Genomic DNA, 15,510 nt, shown 5'->3' on the forward strand with positions numbered 1-15,510 from the left:
GAGAAGGGGTTCTCTGCAGCCCAAAAGTGGGCGTTTCTGGAGAATAGGCGTGTCTAGAGGACAAACACTGATTGGCTGTACCTGCTGCTCTTTAGTTAAGTTACATCAGCTCTTTTTTTAAAACTGAAGGTTTCTAAGAAGCAGCATTAAATCTGCTGTCAAACTCAAGAAGATTGTCTTTAGTCCTTGGTTGTAGCTGCACCTGACACAGGTTGGTTTGAGTCTGGTCTGGGTACAATGAACTATGAAGCATCTGAAGAGAAACTGCTGCATTTGTCAAAAAGTCTGGTCTCAATTAAAGATCAGGAGTCCTGTGACGAGATAACGGCCCAAAACAAAATGTTCTCAGGAAGTTCTTCTATGAGATGTGATCCATGAGAGGAGCTGAAACATGGAGAAGGACTGAGCCTTAAAATGTGAGACAGCTGAGGAGGTGAAGCAGTAAACAGAATACCTGCTCCAGGTGCAGAATCTGACACTGACACTCACTCATCTGCAGCGACTGATTTAAAAGATGAACAAGAAAATGTGACGTTAAAGAAACACCCTTTGTCCCAAAGACAGTTGAAGTATCATTAATATTTTGGTTACTTTATTTTTATTTATTTATGAATCGATTGTAACTATTTTCACATTATTCAACAAACAAAATGGATTTTGTTTTTTAATGGAATGACTAGGTATTAAAAAACAAACATTTCACCCTCCCCACTACCCAGTTATGTTGCTCTTATTTTGAAATGTAACCGGAAGTAGGGATACACGATCCACTTTTTTATTTATTTATTACTTCCGATCCGATTCCGATACCTACATCTAAATATCGTCCGATACCGATCCAGTTCCGATATCATGATCATCATTGATTTTAAATGAGGCTGTAATAATCTGCTCTCAAGTAAAATTTGTACAAATATATGCATGCATGTCCAAAAAGGCAACTTGAGGTAAGTTTTATTAATGTTGGATAAAATTTAAAGTTAGAATTAAATTCTAACACAAAACATGTTTCTTTTTATTCCTAGTTTTAAAGTGGATATTAAAGTGATTAATTTAAGTGATAGTTTAAAGTTATTTTATATTTTTTTAAATAAGGGGCAGAAATAAAATTTTTCTTCTTTCTGAACTCTTTTCATTCAATGTTTTCTTTTTGATGATTTTTTTTTTATTTTGTTTATTTTAAATGAATGAATTAAATAAAATAAAATGTTAAATGTCTTCAAACATCTGCTAAGTTCATGTCATAAACCAACAGACATGTTCCTGTTTTTAGTATTTTACATCACTTTATAATGTTTTTGTTTTATTATATAATTTTCAAATCATAAGTTTTTTATGATTGTCTCCTGTTGTACTGATAAATATCTCCTGGAGGGTAAACTAGATCTTGGCTGCAAGTATCAAACTGAGAAATCCTTTGTTTTCTACAACTGATAGTGGTTGGTCATTAATTATGATGAAGTTTAGCAACTTCTCTGTAAACATTAGAGCTCCGTGGTTTCAGCGACGTCTTCTTCTTGTTCAGTCCGAAGCAGGCAGCCTGATTTCAGTCAGCTGCGCTCAGTCAGTCCCTCCTCAGAGACCGAGGGGCTGACCGGGGTCGAGTCGCCTGTTGTGGGTTGAGCAAAGAGCAGCGTCCCGCTGAAGCCCCGGAGCTCGAATGTTCATCATAAAACTAACTTTACCGTGGTTTAACGTGGCTCTGCAGACAGTGCACGTTGCTGTCTTGTTTTGTGGTGTTTAGTGTAAAATACTTCCACACAGCGACATGTTTAGATGAAAAGTTTGTTAGCTGTTAGCTACAGTGCTGCTAACTCAGTCCTCACGTTGTAGCTGCTGCAAACTATGAACTGGATTTCCTGAATGTGAGGCGGGTCTTATTACTCTGGGTTCATGAGACACGCCTCCGTTCAGGAAATCCATTCCATAGTTTGAAGCCAACATGCATCATGGATCAGAAATATCAGCAGGTGGATCGGAAAAATCCGATATGTAAATTATGCTGGTATCAGAGGCCGATACAGATACTGGATCGGCCCCATCCTTAACTGGAAGTTCTGTGTTTAAAGAGATGGAAAGAGAAGTTATTGAGGCGCCGCTAATCTCGATCCGGTTAACACCATAGACATAATATGCCTGTATAGATGCAGTTTCCAGTTTTGTGGGGTGATATTCAGTTTTTGAATACCTCTGATCTGCCAAAACTGATTTCCCATACATTTACACTACATTGTCAAAAGTATTCACTCACATGTGAGCTTAAGTGACATCCCATTTCTAATCCATAGGGTTCAATATGACGTTGGTCCACCCTTTGCAGCTACAACAGCTTCAATCTTCTGGGAGGATGTCCACAAGTTTAAGTGTGTGCTTATGGGGATTTTTGACCATTCTTCCAGAAGTGCATTTGTGAGGTCACAAACTGATGTTGGACGAGAAGGTCTGGCTCTCAGTCTCTGCTCTAATTCATCCCAAAGGTGTTCTGTTGGGTTGAGGTCAGGACTCTGTGCAGGCCAGTCAAGTTCATCCTCACCAGACTCTGGTCTGTAGTGATTGATGCTGCAGAAAGTTGGCGACCTCTTCGCACCATGCGCTTCAGCATCTGCTGACCCCGTTCCGTCAGCTTACGTGGCCTACCACTTGGTGGCTGAGTTGCTGTCATTCCCAAACACTTCCAGTGTTTCCCCTACCATTATACAGGCGGGGTGCCCCACCCCGTCAACAGAACTGAGCACCCCGCCTACCAAACTGTACTTGCCCCCCTCCCCCCCACCCGGCACTGACATATCACTAAGCTAGCGGCGCGAAATACAGGCTCTCTAGCTAAAAAGCCAAAGGCAGCACTCACATTGCCTCTTCCCTCATGATGAACGCCCCCCACCCCCGCTCAAAAACTGTAAAGCCTCCAGTATACTCCCGCGTAAGTCCGTTCACGTGTATGTACTGTACACAGAGGGTTCAGACATGATACTCGAGCGTCCACCCCGAGCAGCTGCAGAGCAGCTTCACAGACAAGGGGCGTTTACCTTCGGGACAAATTGAGGTCGCCGATTGGTCATTTGCTGACACGCCTACTGGATTGATTGACAGGTCAGAAAAAAAGAAAAAAAAAGCGAGCGCTGGCAGCCTCAGCTGCAGCGGTGTTTGTGTTTATATGTTGTTAATAAAAAGATCTAAAATAAAAAAAACAGGGAGCGCTGGCTCTGCAGTCCACACATCAGACCAGCCCACCAGGAAATCTCCAGACCCTCCCGCAGCCACGCTGGCCCTGAGTTTAATTCGCTCGAGACAAATTCTTTCATTTCTCACCATTTCAGTCATGGCATCAACGGAGGAGGAAGAGATCACTGCCTCTTGGCAAAAAAACTAAAGAAAAGGCCAGATCAGAGATGAAGAAGGGGAATTTAATAATACATTGGTGTCGCATACAAAACAGTCCCTCGCTGGGCAGTTTATTGTGCGACACCGCGTATGCGGTCGTAAAAATTTGAGCTTTGCACGGAGGGTACGCTGGGGGGTACGCACGTACCTCTGCATACGTACATGCGTACCTCTGCGTATGGATGTACGCGGCAGTATACTGGGGGCTTTAGTACAAGCTGCGCTCAGACATGTCTCTGTACCCCCCATCAGCAAAAATCATGGATGAGATGAGCACCATGCCATGGCAAGCTAACTAGGGGAAACACTGACTTCCATTTTCTTATAACACAGCTGACAGTCGACTGTGGAATATTTAGGAGGGAGGACATTTCACGACTGGATTTGTTGCAAAGGTGGCATTTTATCAGTTCCACGCTGGAATTCCCTGAGCTCCCGAGAGCGACCCATTCTTTCACAAACGTTTGTAAAAACCGTCTGCATGCCGAGGTGCTTCATTTTATACACCTGTGGCCATGGAAGTGACTGGAACACCTGATTCTGATACTTTAATGGGTGAGCAAATACTTTTGGCAATGTAGTGAATATAAAAGGTTGTAAGCTCAATCATAAAATGTTAAATCATGTCATCTGGACCACAGGCACCAGCTCCACTTGATCCAGACAGGAAAAGCAGGTTAAGATAGTGAACAAGATTAATAAAAAATAAATAAACACAAAACAAACATCCATGGCAGGACTTGAACCCTAATCCCCATTTAAAAAAGCACTGCCATATCATTAGACTAACTGCAAATACAGGGTCAACTAGATTACTGCTTCCTAAGTGGATTCAATCAGTGGCCGAGTTTACTGCATTATTTTATCTCCTGAAGAACGACGTGTCTGTGTGTGTATTTTAACTGTCAAAGTTCTAATAAGTGTAGTGAAATACAGTTTTTAAGCTCAGCAATTACACTATATTAGTTCAATTGAAAATGTGTATGTTTATATGTAAATAAAAATAGTTATATATATATATGCCAACGGCTGCACTGATTTCTTAAGATCAGCTTCAGCCTCATAAAATAGATCAGCCGAGACCTAAACAATGACTTCAGAACTGCGTTAGGGATGAACGAGTGGTAGTGTGGTATGACAGCATGTTTTAACACATGCTCAAAAAGAGTTTGCTCAAAAAAAACATGACAGTTGATTTTCTTCTATGACAAAACTGACTTGTAATGTTTTTTCTTGTACATCACACATTCATCATCATCATCTCTGAAGGAGGTGACAACATCTAATATCATTTTGTCCAAGTGTTATATAAACGTGTCATATTAATCTGTAGGCAAACCTGAAGAAAAACAAGAACTCTGGATTACCCTCATGAAACAACGCAGAAAAGAGCTCAACCCAGCAGTCACTCAGAACAAGTTCAAATAGCCATTAGAAGTTGTTTCTCACCCGCACTCGGAAGCGGAACATGGCGAGGCGGACGCAGTGGCTGAGGCAGGCCGGAGGCAGGAACCATGCCCGGGGGGGCGGGGTGGCCTTGCTGCCGACGTGGTTGACGATCAGCTGCGCCGTCTGTCGCTGGCCCTGGGCTCGCCGCGCCCACTCGGGCCAGCGCTCCTTCCCCAGAGTGCCGTTGAAAACCACCACGAGCTCCAGGCCACCCTGATACAGACAGGCCTGCGACAGGGCAGCCAGGTAGCCCAGCATGGCGTTCCACTCGCCTCCGCACACCCAGTCCGTCTGGTAGCCGCCATACAGCCGCTGGAGGCTGGAGTCAGCGTCGATTAGGATCCTGGCCGGCGGGGGAGGCATGGGCCCGGGATGGTGTGGGTGGTGGTGTGGGTGATGATGGTGAGGTGGCTGGCGGGCCGCCGTACGAGCAAGCTTGAGGAGGTCGACGGGGACCGCGGCCCCGGGGCACCGCTTCTCCAAGTACTCTTGAAACCCCTGCACCCCCATGACGGTGTTGTTGAGCCGGTGTGTCTGGCTGGGAGCGGCTTCCCAGTACGTTCTGTACGCCGTGTTTGTAATGGGCTGGGGCGAGAGACCAGGTGAGCTAACTGGTCTCCCGAGTCGGGACAAAGTGTAGGTTAGTTCGCGGGGTTAGTTCGTGGGTTTCTGGTGCGGTGCCAGCAAGGCCAGTGACACTACCTAGAGCCAGAAAAAGTTCCGCTCATCTCCTACTCCCATAATTTAGCTGTAGGACAACTACCTTCCAAATGTTCCGATGGCGGCAGGTACCGGGCATGCGGCGGGCTGGTGAACGGCTGCTCGAACTACCGTGTCGCGTTAGTGCACATTAACAGAGGACTGCGCATCACTTAGCGATCCACAGGCCAGTCAGCGAACATAATGTTAAAACCTTGAAATCCGGTCCTTTTCAAACGACAGCTGGATTTTTCTTGACATTTATAGTGCACAACATCCGTGAAATGTTAGTAGTTGTGTCGCGATAGGTTGCTGGTTCGCTCGTGACAGGATATCGCTTAAAGTCAAAATATTACGGTGTGCCCGGCTGTGCGGCTAGCTGCTCTTCTGTTTGCTAACAGGTGCTAGCCGTTAGCTTGTCTGGCAGGGTCCCCGGCGTGATTTGACGCGTCAGCTCCCGAAGACACGTCCAGAACGGACACGACGCGGAATGAAATGGATGTTTGACGAAATAAAAGAAAAGTAAAAGAAAAGAAAAAGAAAAGCCCGATGGTGCCTCCCTCGCTTTCTTCCACACTCACGGCTTCATGATGCAAAGGGGAACACTACTTCCAAGCGACATCAGCCATCTTGCAACTTCCTCGCGGCCCAGTGGAGTGGGAGGAAGGTGAAGCGGGAGGTGCCACTGGTGTGTGGAACGCTGGGAAATGTAGTCAATAAAGATGAAACGTTCAAATAGAAAAGCTTTGGGAGCAAGTAAATTAAAACTACAAGTACCAGCGTACCGATAGGAACGGAATAAGAATAAAACGGTTAAGTAAAATTCCTCAAAATCTGACGTTATTACAGTTCTATTTCGTGTATTCTTGCACACCAAATGTTTTTCGTCTTTTTACAAATGTAGTTTAATTAAATGTTTTCCGCTTTTATTGGGACTATATACACACCTAAGCATTTGTTTGAAATTATTCAAGATGTGCGTAATTAGTTAGAAATACTGAAAAATGACTTTATCCTAAAGCATGAGCAGTGTAAGACGTGTAACAGGTAGGAAGCCGCTGTTCCGTGTTCAATCTTCCCGAGCATGTCTCCTCCCTGCGGTTGTGCTCGGTATCTGCACGCAAAGAAAATAAATATTTAAATACCACAGAGAACAAACTACAGCAGCGCTCTTATCAAGATGTTAGACAGATGTTAAACTTTAGGTATTACTGTTCATATTTTTGGTCAGTGAGAGAAAACATGGGTACCTGGAGCAAACGCACAAGCATTTTTTTTTTTCATTTAGCCTTTATTTATCCAGGTTAGTCTCATTGAGCCACGAGAACTCATTTTCAAGAGAGACCTGTTTAGGGAGCACATGGTGGGGTTAAGGGCCTTGCTCATGGGCCCAGGGTGGGGCGAATGAGGGTGGACTAAGACCACCACTTTAAGACCAACCAGCAAACTGAACACTGAGGCTGGAGCCCAGGACCTCTTGCAGTGAAGCAACAGAGCTAACTACTTGAGAACTGCGTTAGGAATGAGTGACAGTGCCTTGTGGGTACGACAGCATTTTTAAACTCGTGTTAAAAAAAGAAACAAACAAAACAAATTTTAAAATGGTTTTTCTTTCTTTCTTGTACACCACACATCCATCATCATCTCTGAAGGAGCTGTGTCACTGTGCAAGTCACCATGCTTTTTGATTTTGTTTGGGGCAAGAGTTGGAGGTTCAATCCCACCAGCAGTCACATGCTGAAGTGTCGCTGGACATGACACTGAACCCCTCATTGCCTCCAATGTTTGTCCCATTGGTGTATGAATGTGATGAAGCTCCTTTGTATAGATCTAGTATAGAGCTGTATGAATGGGTCAATGAGGCACAGGTTGTAAAGAGCTTTGAGTGTCTTGATAAGATAGAAAGTTATACAAGTACAGTCCGTTTTGTATGTGCGTGTAATGTGTCCAAGATATTTTGTTAATTGACAGGTTCATTTGTGTAGACTTCACTGAAATTACAATTCATAATCTCCAAAAGCCCCTCCCTGGGCTGCCACCTTACGGTGGTGGAGGGGTTTGAGTGTCCCAATGATCATAGGAGCTATGCTGTCAGGGGCTTTACGCCCCTAGTAGGGTCACCCATGGCAGACAGGTCCTAGGTGAGGGACCAGACAAAGTGCAGCCCAAAGACCCCAATGATGAGAAAAACAAATGGACTTAATGTTCCCTTGCCCGGACGTGGGTCACCGGGGCCCCACTCTGGAGCCAGGCCTGGAGGTGGGGCACGTGGGCGAGCGCCTGGTGGCCGGACTTTTACCCATGGACCTCGGCCGGGCACAGCCCGAAGAGGAGACGTGGGTCCCTCTTCCCATGGGCTCACCACCTGTGGGAGGGGCCAAAGGGGTTGGGTGCAATGTGGGATGGGTGGTGGCCGAGGGCGGGGACCCTGGCGGTCTGATCCTCGGCTACAGAAGCTGGCTATTGGGACGTGGAATGTCATCTCACTGGTGGGGAAGGAGCCTGAGCTGGTGTGTGAGGCTGAGAGGTTACGGCTAGAAATAGTCGGACTCACCTCTACGCATGGCTCTGGCTCTGGAACTAGTTTCCTTGAGAGGGGCTGGACACTCTTCTACTCTAGAGTTGCCCCTGGTGAGAGGCGCCGAGCAGGAGTGGGCATATTTATTGCCCCCCCAACTTGGTGCTTGTGTGTTGGGGTTCACCCCTATGAATGAGAGGGTGGCCTCACTCCGCCTACGTGTGGGGGGACAGGTTCTGACTGTTGTTTGTGCTTATGCACCAAACGGCAGTTCAGATTATCCACCCTTTCTGGAGTCCTTGGAGGGGGTACTGGAAAGTGCACCTCCTGGGGACTCCCTTGTTCTGCTGGGGGACTTCAATGTTCATGTGGGCAATGACAGTGAGACCTGGAGGGGTGTGGTTGGGAGGAACGGCCCCCCTGATTTGAACCCAAGTGGTGTTCTGTTGTTGGACTTCTGTGCTTGTCATGGATTGTCAATAACCAACACCTTGTTCAAGCATAAGGGTGTCCATATGTGCTCTTGGCACCAGGACACCCTAGGCCGCAGTTCAATGATCGACTTTGTCATCATCTCATCTGATCTGCGGACACATGTCTTGGACACTCGGGTGAAGAGAGGGGTGGAGCTGTCCACTGATCACTACCTGGTGGTGAGTTGGCTCCGATGGTGGGGGAGGATGCCGGTCAGACCTGGCAGACCCAAACGTATTGTGAGGGTTTGCTGGGAACATCTGGCAGAGTCTCCTGTGAGACGGAGTTTTAACTCCCACCTCCAGGAGAACTTTGAACATGTTCCGGGGGAGGTGGGGGACATCGAGTCTGAGTGGACCATGTTTCGTGCCTCTATCGTCGAGGCGGCTTACCAGAGCTGCGGCCGCAAGGTTGTCAGTGCCTGTCGTGGCGGCAACCCTCGAACCCGATGGTGGACACCATCGGTGAGGGATTCTGTCAGGCTCAAGAAGGAGTCCTATTGGGCCTTTTTGGCCTGTGGGACCCCGGAAGCGGCTGATGGGTACCGGCAGTCCAAGCGACCTGCGGCTTGGATGGTCGCTGAGGCAAACACTCGGGCATGGGAGGAGTTCGGAGAGGCCATGGAGAATGACTTCCGCACGGCTTCGAGGCGATTCTGGTCCACCATCCAGCGTCTCAGGGGGGAAAGCGATACGCCACCAACACTGTTTATAGTGGGAGTGGTGTGCTGCTGACCTCAACTCGGGATGTTGTGGGTCAGTGGGCAGGATACTTTGAAGACCTCCTCAATCCCACTGACACGTCTTCCACTGAGGAAGCAGAGCCTGGGGACTCTGGGTCAAGCCCTCCAATCTCTGGTGCTGAGGTCACCGAGGTGGCTAAAAAGCTCCTCGGTGGCAGGGCCCCAGGGGTGGATCAAATTCGCCCGGAGTTCCTTAAGGCTCTGGATGTTGTAGGGTTGTGTTGGCTTACACGACTCTGCAATATTGGGTGGACATTAGGGGAAGTTCCCCTGGATTGGCAGACCGGGGTTGTGGTCCCCCTATTCAAAAAGGGGGACCATAGAGTGTGTTCCAACTACAGGGGAATCACACTCTTAAGCCTCCCTGGTAAGGTCTATTCAGGGGTTCTGGAGAGGAGGGTCCGTCAGATAGTCAAACCTCAGATTCAGGAGGAGCAGTGCGGTTTTCGTCCTGGCCATGGAACACTGGTCCAGCTCTACACTCTCAGCAGGGTCCTGGAGGGTGTGTGTGAGTTTGCCCTACATGTGCTTTGTGGACTTGGAGAAGGCGTTCGACCGTGTCCCTTGGGGAACACTGTGGGGGGTACTCTGGGAGTATGGGATACCGGGCCCTTTGATACGGGCTGTTAGGTCCCTGTATGACCGGTGTCAGAGCCTGGTCTGCATCGCCAGCAGGAAGTCGGGCTTGTTCCCGGTGAGAGTTGGACTCCGCCAAGGTTGCCCTTTGTCACCGATTCTGTTCATAACTTTTATTGACAGAATTTCTAGGCGCAGCCAAGGTGTTGAGGGGATCCGTTTTGGTGGCCTTAGGATTGCGTCTCTGCTTTTTGCAGATGATGTGGTCTTATTGGCTTCATCAGATTGTGATCTACAGCTTTCGCTGGAGCGGTTCGCAGCAGAGTGGGACACGGCCGGGATGAAGATCAGTTCCTCCAAATCCGAGGCCATGGTCTTGAGCTAGAAAAGGGTAGAGTGCCCTCTCTGGGTCAGGGAGGAGTTCCTACCCGGATAAGAGGAAGAAAATGGATGGATGGAATCTCCAAATGTTTTAAATATTATTTGTGGGCATGTTTTATTTTGTAGTTTCATATTAAACTCATATTAAAAATTAAAATGTCTGCGGTTGCATCAGAGTCAGAGTCAGAGTCAGAGTCAGAGTTTCTTTATTGTCATTCGCACCTCATGTGGTACATGTGGTGGAGCGAAATTATGTACACAGGGTCCCAGTTACATCCAACAATAAAATGTATAAGAAAAACAGTAATAACATCAGGAAGGGCATCCAGCATAAAAATTATAACTGCCAAGTCTTCGTGGGACTTAGTTCACTGTGGCGACCCCTAACACAGGGAACAGCCGAAAGATGAAAAAAAAACTGAAAATTAGGACCAATAAAAAAAGATTTTTAGAAATGTTGGCCAACTGAAAAGTATAAACATGAAAAGTATAAACGTGAAAAGTATAAACATGAAAAGTATAAACGTGAAAAGTATGAACATGAAAAGTATAAACATGAAAAGTATGAACATGAAAAGTATAAACATGAAAAGTATGAACATGAAAAGTATGAGCATGTTCAGCATCAATACTTAGTTGTTGCTCCTTTTGTCTGGATTACTGCATCAATGCATCGTGGCATGGAGTGGATCAGTGTGTGTCACTGCTCAGGTGTTCTGAGAGTTCAGGTTGCTCTGATAGTGGCCTTCAGCTCTTCTCAATTGTTTTCTCTGCTGTATCACATCTTCCTCTTCACAATACTCCATAGATTTTCTGTGGGGTTAAGGTCAGGCCAGTTTGCTGGCCCATTAAGACCAGGGATACCATGGTCTTTAAACCAGGTACTGGTAGTTTTGGCACTGTGTGCAGGTGCCAAGTGTAGTGAACTAGGTCTCTGAAGACCTTCAGGGGACAGGAACTGTTATTTCATTGATTTGAATCCAGAAATACAAATTATCTCATCAAGAGACTATTTAATTATATCCTGAAATAATCAGTTGAAAGAACACTCTTCTTTTACATTATCAGTACTATTTTAAGATATCTTGATAATCAAAAAGTGTGTTTAGTTCATACCATTTCTAAATGTTGAAGTGAACCACTCATTTAAATCAACTGTGAAACAGTATTAATGATTTTTAAACCTCATTAGATTTTTGATCATACAGTTAAATGCCTATTTACGAAGTAAGTGTGCATTTAGTCTTCTGTCTGAATGAGGAGTAGTAGTGGATGTCGGTCGAAAGTCAGAGACAAACAGAGACGAGTTATTAGAACGAAGTGTCTTGTTTTTAAAACTCGCAGACAGTAAATAACTTCTGCAGGCACCTGCTTTGTCTCACCTCTTCATAAATATTTCTCCGTCTGTACTAACCGTTCTTAAACATTCCTGCTGTCTCTTGACTTCTAGTGACCCTCTGACATCACTAGAACCACACCCCTGACGGTTGTTTCAACCAATCAGGAAGTACCATGTAACAGGAAGTGGATACCCCTTTAAAAGGCAACACTTCTTGGAACTATTCAGTCTTCAGTCGAAGTCTTGGAGTCTTCTAAGTCCTGGAACTCAGTCTTAGTCTTTTCCAGTCTTGCTGGAACTTTCAGTCGGAGATGAGACTCAACTAAGTAGCGGATGGATTTGACCATGTGCCAAAGGTCTCTCCAGTCCAACGTAGTCACAGCCTGCCTCGGCTGTGACTCAACTCGAGCAGTAAATGCTCCACTTCTAAGGAAGCTTATTCGGTTGAACCGAGTACTTCGTCACGATTTCTGATGACCCCCAGCTACTTTAACCGGAGACACTGAAAAGGGAGCATACTAATGGACTAATGTTCCGGAGTGGAGGTATCCACCATCTCAGGTAACAAGCCGTTGATGTCCTGAAGTGTACCGGAAAGCTGAGCTGGATGTCAGAGGAAGGGTGCCATGTGATGGTTCAACACATAACTCCATCTAAAACTTCCTCCTTTAATCTATTTCTCCTCTCTTAAACTCTCTATTTGCCAGTAAATCAAACTAGATGCCTTCAGAGATGAATCAGTCTCAATCAGTAATGTTCTGTTGTCTTGTTAGTAAAGCTTGCCAAGTTTATTAATCAGAAACAGATCAGCAAATCAATGTGTACATGTTTTGATGTTAAATTTTGATTCTGTTAAATAAATGACCGCATTTATTCTGATGGGTCAAAGATAAAATGGCGTATCATGTCACTGATTAATAATAATAATAATAATAATAATAATAATAATAATAATAATCATCATTTTATTTAAAAAGCGCCTTTCATGACACCCAAGGACACTTTACATTAAGAACAAAGATCAACAGGAATAAAGAATATAAAATACATAAAGAATATAAAATACATACAGCAAAGTTAAGGATAAGCGAGTCTAAAGAGATGTTTTTTCAGAGCAGTCTTGAATATCGAAAGAGAGGTGGTGTTTCTTAAGTCAGGGGGCAGAGAGTTCCAGAGATGAGGGGCAGAGCAGGTGAAGGCCCTGCTCCCCATGGTGGAGAGGTGGGCAGAGGGAACATGGAGGTGTAGTGAAGAGGAGGATCTGAGAGAGCAAGAGGGGATGGAGATGTGTAGGAGGTCAGATAGGTACGGAGGGGAAAGGTTGTGGATAGCTTTGAAAGTGAGAAGAAGAATTTTGAAGACTATGCGTGATTTAACCGGGAGCCAGTGGAGCTGCTGCAGGACAGGAGTGATGTGGTTATAGGAGGAGGTTTGAGTGATGACACGGGCAGCTGAGTTCTGGACCAATTGCAGCTTCTGGAGAGATTTGTTGGGGAGGCCATAAAGAAGGGAGTTGCAGTAGTCAATCCGAGAAGTCACAAGACTGTGAACAAGGATGGCTGTGGAGCGGGGTGTGAGAGAAGGGCGGAGACGGTTAATATTTCGGAGATGGAAATAGGCAGACCGAGAGACGTTGTTGATGTGTGAAGTGAAGGAGAGACTGGTGTCGAGGATGACCTCAAGACTCTTGACCTGAGGCGAGGGGCATAGCAGGGAGTTGTTAAGGGGGATGAGAAGATTTTCTGATTTTGAAAGAGAGTTTTTGGTACCGACAAGAATGATTTCTGTTTTGTTACTGTTCAGTTGTAGGAAGTTTTTAGAAAACCAGTGATTTAGCTCATTGAGACAGTCAGTGAGGATGGAGGGTGGGTGGGTGGAGTTTGGTTTTGTTGATAGGTAGAGCTGTGTGTCATCAGCATAACAGTGAAAATGGACACCAAATTTACGGAAGATGTGACCTAGAGAAAGGAGGTAAATGATGAAGAGGAGGGGTCCGAGGATAGAGCCTTGGGGGACACCCGTGGAAACGGGGGAAGAGTGGGAACGAAAGTATTTGAGCTGAATGAATTGAGTGCGGTCAGAGAGATATGATTTGAACCAGTCTAACGGAGTACCTGAGATGCCAATGGAGGTTAGTCTGTTGAGGAGGATAGAATGACAGATGGTGTCGAAGGCAGAACTTAGATCCAGTAAAATGAGGATAGACAGAAGAGCGGAGTCAGCAGCAAGAAGAAGGTCATTAGTTATTTTTATTAGAGCTGTTTCGGTGCTATGATGGGGGCGAAAACCAGATTGAAACTCTTCATAAATGTTATTGTTGGATAGGTGAGAGTGAAGTTGACTAGCAACGGCTTTTTCAAGAACTTTGGAAATAAAGGGCAGATTAGAGATTGGACGAAGATTACTGAAGTTGGTAAAGTCAAGACCTGGTTTCTTGATGATGGGGGTGATGGCTGCAGATTTGAAAGCTGTGGGAACAATGCCAGAGGTTAGGGAGGAGTGGATGATGTTAGTGATGAAGGGGAGCAGAGACGGGAGACAGGATTTAACAAGAACTGTGGGAAATGGATCGAGCTGACAGGATGAAGACCTAGACTTGCTGATAATGTCAGCAATGTCATCAGCAGAGGGGAGGGAGAAGACAGAGAAGGGGAGGGAGGGAGGGGGGAGTTCAACATCGATGCTGGGGGCGGTATTTGGTCCAAGGTGTTTGTGAATTGAAAGAATCTTTTCATTGAAATAAGCCATCAGAGAGTTGCAAAATTCTGTGGAAACCATGTGAGAGGGTAATGAGTTAGGAGATGAGACTGAACGGTTAAGGATAGAGAACAAAGTCTTTGAATTGCCAACATTGGAACTGATGATGTCAGAGAAGTAGCTGGATTTGGCTTGAGAAATACTGTCCTTATACTGGATGATGTGGTTCGCATAGAGTTCCTTGTGAATTGAGAGACCGGATTTCTTATAGAGTCGCTCCAACCTCCGACCTTTGGATTTCAGAGAACGGAGTTCTGGAGTGAACCAAGGTGCAGAGTTGGAGAAGGAGACAGACCGGGTTTTCAGAGGAGCGACAGAGTTAAGGATGTTGGTGAGGCTGTTATTGTAGAATGTGACAAGGTCATCTGGGTTAAAAGAATTGAAGGTGAATATGGTATTATTAATATGAGACAAAAGAATGTCATGGTTGATATTCTTAATATTACGGAAGGAAAGAGTGCGTTGAGGTTTCTCTGAAGAAAATTTAAGATTGACACTGAATGAAATCATGAGGTGATCAGTAAATGGAAGTTCATCAGAAGAACAGCTAAGAGGAGAGAGTCCAGAGCAGCATAATAAGTCCAAAGTGTGGCCCTTTATGTGGGTTGGAAAGTTAATGAACTACTGGAAGCCACAGCTGTCAAGGCAGGATGTGAAGTCTCTGGTGAGGGGGTTGTTGTCTTCATCCATATGAATGTTGAAGTCTCCAAGCAGAATAATGTTGGGTGAAAGAGCTGAGAGATGGGCGATTAGAGCAGCAAAGTCATTTATAAAAGAGTTGTTGATTTTGGGTGGACAGTAGAAAGTGGCAACAATGTTGGGGGTAGGGCCGGAGAGTAGACACACAGTGTGCTCAAAGGAGGGAGAGGGAGGTGTGTGAACCGGCGTGACCTTCCAGTTCTCGCGGTGAATTATTGCGAGACCTCCTCCACGGCCGGACTCGCGGGATTTGGCGATGTAAACAAACCCCGGTGGGGTAGATTCATTCAGGTGGAAAAAGTCATTTTGTTGTTGCCACGTTTCTGTTAGACAAATAAAATCCAGCTTACGGTCAGATATTAGGTCTTGAATAAGCTGACCTTTTCCAGTGAGTGAGCGAACGTTCAGAAGGCCAAACTTTACGGAGGAGGAGTTGGTAGCGACCGGAGCATTAGCCGACCGAGCTAGGCTAGCTAACATGCTATTACTGTTAGC

General features: G+C 45.7%; 1 protein-coding gene across 1 annotated transcript in view; it reads right to left on the reverse strand.

The window, feature by feature from the left end:
- Window positions 1–6,037, reverse strand: part of fam120c (family with sequence similarity 120C) — a 158,552-nt gene extending 152,515 nt beyond the window's left edge. Inside the window, exon 1 of the mRNA XM_037684632.1 lies at window positions 4,831–6,037. Within this exon, the coding sequence (XP_037540560.1) occupies window positions 4,831–5,340 (510 nt within the window). The 5' untranslated portion in view covers window positions 5,341–6,037. The remainder of the gene's footprint in view (window positions 1–4,830) is intronic.
- Between the last annotated feature and the right edge of the window lie 9,473 nt (window positions 6,038–15,510).

Source organism: Nematolebias whitei, chromosome 11, assembly GCF_014905685.2.
Source record: "Nematolebias whitei isolate Nwh7 chromosome 11, NemWhi1, whole genome shotgun sequence".
NCBI classification, from domain to species: Eukaryota; Metazoa; Chordata; class Actinopteri; order Cyprinodontiformes; family Rivulidae; genus Nematolebias; species Nematolebias whitei.